Below are 5,662 nucleotides of genomic sequence, written 5' to 3'. Positions count from 1 at the left end.
CCCAATTTCTTTTAGTTTTTAGGCTGTTCAGTTGTTTTAAGCCTAACTCTGAACCAGGCTCAGGCCTGACTATCTCACATCACCAGGAGAAGGGGAGGTAGAGAAGAAAAGCAGCTCAGCTGCTGTGGGGGTAGCGTGGGAGGTTTCACATGGGACTGGCAGATAGCAAAAACACTCCCTGGAAAAAAAAAACCACCCTAAAAACATCCACCCTCCTGTTCTTTTCTGAGGGCCTCACTCTGACATCGTGTGGTAAAATGGTGAGGGGTGTTGGGCTGCTCTGACAGAGGAGGGGAGGGGAAGGCTGGACCTGAGCAGTTTTACTCCTACAAGGGAGCAAGGGGAGTGTTTGGAGCACTCTGCTGGTTGTCCCAGACCTGCCAATTCCACTCCTCTCTCAGTGAGGGCCAGCCCAGGTCCAGATGTGACCTCCAGCACCAGATGTGACAGGAGCATGTGGGTTTTCCCCTGCCCCACAAGCTGCCAGTGCAGCAGCTCTGGTGGGGTCCTTCTGCTCCCAGAGCCCACCAGCCTCCAGGGCCCTGCTTTGCTACAGAGGTTAAACCAGGGCATTTCAAGGCTTTAACAATTTGTGGAGCTTCCAGTAGAATTCATGCTCCAGAGAAGGTTTGGGTTTAAAGGTTTGGATTTATACTGCAAACCACAGGCTTCTTTTTTTTGTTGCTTTCCAGAGGAACCTCAGGGGTGGTCCACAGATTCTGGGGGCTGGGCAGATCAGAGATTGATCTACACCCATGTTCCCCATCCTGTATCACTGTGCAAAGCCATTTCACACCAGCTGAGGAAGGTTTCTGACCCTCTTTGTGCACTAAAGCTCCCCACAGGCAACCCCACAGTGCTCAGGAGAACTCACCAGTGCAGGCTGTTGGTATTTCCTTATTTACAAACTGATAACATTTTCTACAAAGAGCAAAACATTAACATGCATTTTGCTATCAAACCCAACTTCCATCTGCCTTCATACTGCAAACAGCAAGAGCAGAAAAATGTGGTTTTAAAGGACTTACGATTTGTAGAATAAGCTGTAGGGTGGGTTGGTGGCCATCAGCTGGGTTATAACTGACACAATTATGATGATGAAAACTGGCATCAACTGGATAAATGCAGAGTATGAATTCTGAAAAGTACAAGGATTAGCAGTCAAGAAAATACAGAGATGGAAAAAGGCATCTGTTCACAGAAGCCAGGCTATCAATCACAGATCAACAATTTGTTACATGGAAACTTAGAAGATAAAAGAGAAAGGACTTTGGGATTTTGAGAGGGATGACACTGTAATTTCTAAATAACCTTTATTAATAATATCAGAACACTCTTGAACACCATTTCCTTTCCACTATCTTTTCCTCTGCCCCTTCCCTCACAGTGCCTACAGCACTGTTGTACCTGCAAGTGTCGAATCCAGCCTGCAATTCCCGTGTGCCTACGGCGTTCCTGCACCCTCTGAATCTGCTCTCCATTGTAGATCTCAGCCTCTGCTTCAGCACTGCATTTAATGGTTGAGCAGTAAAGGGTTAACAGCTCACATGCAGTGTAACTTCAGACAGGATGCAAGCACTGGGGCTTTTGTTTGGATTAATTTAGCAGAACAAAAGACTGGAAGCATTATCAAAGAGAAAACACTGATCTTTCCTTCTGCTCTTCCATTTCGTTCTAAACCGACTTTTAAAATGCCTTCTCTCATGCAGAGGGAAATATCACATGCAGCTATTTAGACACTGCCCTCTACCCTGGGATAGCAACAAGGATTCCTGATGCAGTAGTAGGTGGGATTCACAGAATCAAAGAATTACTGAGGTTGGAAAAGCCCTCCCAGCCCATCGAGTCCAAGCTGTGCCCGATGCCCACCTTGTCCCCAGCCCAGAGCACTGAGTGCCACCTCCAGCCCTTCCTTGGACACCTCCAGGGATGGGCACTCCAAAGCTCCCTGGGCAGCCCCTGCCAAGGCCTGAGCACCCCTTCTGTGAAAAAGGGTTCCTCCAGACTCAGCCCTGCCCTGTCCAGGTAAACCAGAGCTAGGAGGGAACTGGCTGGGGAGGAAGTTCCCTCTCCTCCTGTCCCTGTTCCCTGGGAGCAGCGCGCGCCCCCCCCGGCTGCCCCCTCCTGTCAGGGACTTGTGCAGAGCCACAAGGTCCCCCCTGAGCCCCCTTTGCTCCAGCCTGAGCCCCTTTCCCAGCTCCCTCAGCTGCTCCTGGGGCTGCAGCCCCTTCCCAGCTCCATTCCCTGCCCTGGACACGCTCCAGCCCCTCAGGGTCTTTTCTGCAGTGAGGGGCTGGATTCACTTCCCCCAGCTGAGCTGTCTGTCAGCTGTACCAGATTTTTTTTCTGAGCCTGAGACTCACAAGGAAAAACTCATCTTCCTTGGAGAATGATCCCTGGAGGTTAACAGACTGTCTCCAGAGGAAGATTTTGCCAAAGCAGGTGGCAGGTGTGTATGTGCACTGACAACAAAGGACACCTTGTGTCTCATCTGGAGGTCTCAGTTGGCAGAAATGTATCCCACACCCATCCTGTCCCCAGCTGGAAGAAGCCTGTGCAGCCCCTGGGTGCTAAAATACACCTTGAGCACAAGCCAGTACTTCCATATCCGTTACCAGTCCTCATTTGGACTAATTGTTGTTGGATTACCAAGCATTGGAGCTTGCAAAAACCAAGCAGCAGCAAAACCCTCCGTGACAGAAACTGGAGGGCCTGTAATCCTATAAACACAATGCATCTCTACAGCAGTGATTAATAACAGCCAATCTCATGACAAAGGAAATATCCACTGCGGCTGCAGCCTTTGAGGATAAACACTGAGCACTCAAGCATGGGAAGGTTTGTCCTGGCTTTGGAAGAGGATCCCTCACCCTGCTGAGATATTTAAATATTTAAGCTGTGGAGATCCTTCCTGCTGGCTACCTGTGGCCTGTGCTCTTCCTCCTCTGGCTCCTGTGTCCACGCCCTCTCAGCCCGGTGCCTCCGTGGGTAATAGTGAGCATCTCTGGTTACATTGGAGAACATGTGGATATTCCCTGGAAAAGAAACCAGGACAGACCTGTGTTTCACCCAGCTGCTGGAACTCACCAGGATTCCTCAGTTTCTATTTAATTATCCAGGTTTATTCTCCACAGCCTGAATTGCAGCTGGGAGGTCTGAGACTAGAAAGCACAAACCACATCAGAATTAAACACCACCACAATGTTATTCGAAAAAGCCTATCAGAGAAATTGTACTGTGCTCCAATCCATCTTAATTTAAATCAAGCTGCAGAAACATGTTCTGATTTTTATGATTGTATCTCATATTTTAATGCTGTTCTTGTCACACTCACTTGCAAGGCTGTGGCAGGAAAATGAATTTGCTTCACCAGGCTTGGGCTATGAATTATGGTCTCCCATAATTACTGAATGTGGTCTTCTACCCTCATTTCTAATTCCTCTGCCTTCAAGCCATTAATAATTTCACTTAATTATTTTATAATAAGGAAAGAGATTTTTAAAAGAGTAAAAAAGGAGAACAATTCAGGATTTTCTTTCTTGCACATGGAATGCGGTTGATTTATTTTTAAAAAATCTACAATGAGGGAAGAATTGCATTTGCTGCTTCAATTTGAAGCTCAGGATCTGATTTTATCACCATATGAATATCTTAATAATAGCTGTGCTCTCCTCTTTCGAAATTCAGAATGTCTTTTGTGTTAGAGAATTGAAATCTGTGGCTTATCATCACAACAGAAATGCAAAACTATTTTTAAGCCCTGGGAAAGATGTCACATTATTTTATACTCTTATCCTGTCCTTTTTTGAGTTTCCCAAAGAATTCTGCAAGAAACCTGGGCAAAGGTGACCTCTGCTATTGTGTCAAAACCCCTGTTCCACTGCTTGTTCGAAGATTTTCCAAGCTCTAGGCATGTGTGCAGTCAGAGCTCCAACAGCGAGCCAAGCCAAGCCAGGCTGGCTCCAAGGAGGAAAGTTTCTTTTGGGAAAAAAGAAAATTAATTTCTATCCCTCAATATTGCTCAGACAGGATTTTATCAAGCTGTGAAGAGAAGCAGCCAGCGTGGGAAAAGAAGAATGGCTTTTATAGGGGTGCCTAAAAAAAAAAGGTTTTCCCAAATTTTAAGTTTCTCCAAGAATTTCTGCCAGCAGTTTCTTTTGTTCCATGGGCATTTATTTTTTATGAGAACTTGTAGCCTCTCCTCCTTCCAACTGCAACACTCTGCCACGTGGAGTCTCCTTTGAGTTTAATCACATTTAACATTTTAAATTTAACTATTTTTCCATTGAATATCCATAGAGGAAAACTGCTCCATAAAAACAAAGCCATAAACCTGCCCTCAAAAGCCCAGTGAGGAAACTCTTGTTTACTACCAACACCCACTGCTACAAAATTGCATTTTTATTTTCCTACTCTTTGCTGCTTTCCCAAAAATTCCCGTTTTCTCCCTGTTAAACCTGCCATGCCCAGTACCCAAACTCCTCCCAGAGTTCCTCAGTCTCCTGTCCTCAACTCCAAGCACCCTGCTCCCCACAGGCCCATTCCATGAGGGTAATGTCCCACAAAAGGCACATCCAGGTGCAATTCCTTGCACAGTCAGAAATGGAAAACGTGCAGACTCCAGCTGGAATTACACCATGCTGGGGTTGGCTCACTTTGCATATCCACTGGTGCAAGCCTGGGAGCAATCTGAGGTCCCCTTAGCTGCAAGATGCACCGCTCACAGCAAGGTTTAGTAATTAACTACTTGTCTCTGTGTCTTCAGGCTGTAGTAACTGGTGTGCACCTCACTTCTCGTGACAGCCTGGAGGTGGAAAGTTCCCAGGAGTGCTAAAGCAATTCTTTCATTGCTGCCAGAAGGCCCTTGAAGTCCTCACACCTTTCAGATTTCCTTTTAATCCACTGATCCTGCAGGATCTATTTCTCCTGCAAATCCAAATGCCAAGGCTGGACTGAGACATGCACGCAGCTACTACAGGTACAGCTCCACTGCTGTGTCACTGGATCCTGCACATCCACCGGATCCTGGATCCTCTCCTGGCAGGCAGCACTTGCTGAGCTCCCAGGCTGTAATTTCATTACAGCACAGGCTGCTGCAAGGCACAGCAGCTCCTGTTTCCCTGAGATTACAGCTCCAGGAGCTGGGCCGTGCTGGCCTGGAATGCTGTCAGGTGCCTCAAGTACAACCCAATCAAGGAATTGTTCATGTTGAAAAAGACCTCTGAGATCACTGAGTTCAACCATCACCAAAGACACCTCTGATTCCTTCTCATTCACACCCTATTTCAGCTCCCATACCACTGCTGGCTTCAGATGATGGAGGGAATAAAAGAAAGGCAGAAATCAAATGTGAAAAGGTTTCTGCTCTTTTCAGACGTATGATCAACTCCCTGAGCAGTCCCAAGGGAAAGTGACCTTCCTCATGATTTACAGAATCACAGAATATGCTGAGTTGGAAGGGACCCCCAAGGACCATCCAGCCCAGCTCCTGGCCCTGCACAGACCCCCCAACAACCCCACCCCGGGCATCCCTGGCAGTGCTGTCCAAACGCTCCTGCAGCTCTGGCAGCCTCGGGGCCGTGCCCATTCCCTGGGGAGCCTGGGCAGTGCCCAGCACCCTCTGGGGGAAGAAACTTCTCCCAGAATACAGCCTGCGCATGGC

General features: G+C 47.5%; 1 protein-coding gene across 1 annotated transcript in view; it reads right to left on the bottom strand.

The window, feature by feature from the left end:
* The window catches only part of DNAJC18 (DnaJ heat shock protein family (Hsp40) member C18), a gene marked incomplete at its 5' end in the record, with an annotated part of 12,089 nt that overhangs the window by 4,617 nt on the left and 1,810 nt on the right, over positions 1 to 5,662 (bottom strand). Inside the window, 2 exons of the mRNA XM_017738150.1 lie at positions 1,029 to 1,138; positions 2,923 to 3,042. Of these exons, the coding sequence (XP_017593639.1) occupies positions 1,029 to 1,138; positions 2,923 to 3,042 (230 nt within the window). The remainder of the gene's footprint in view (positions 1 to 1,028; positions 1,139 to 2,922; positions 3,043 to 5,662) is intronic.

The sequence above is a fragment of the Corvus brachyrhynchos genome, unplaced genomic scaffold (assembly GCF_000691975.1).
Source record: "Corvus brachyrhynchos isolate BGI_N302 unplaced genomic scaffold, ASM69197v1 scaffold616, whole genome shotgun sequence".
Lineage (NCBI taxonomy): Eukaryota > Metazoa > Chordata > Aves > Passeriformes > Corvidae > Corvus > Corvus brachyrhynchos.
Note: the sequence above shows the minus strand (reverse complement) of the source record. Positions and strands in the feature narration are given on the sequence as shown.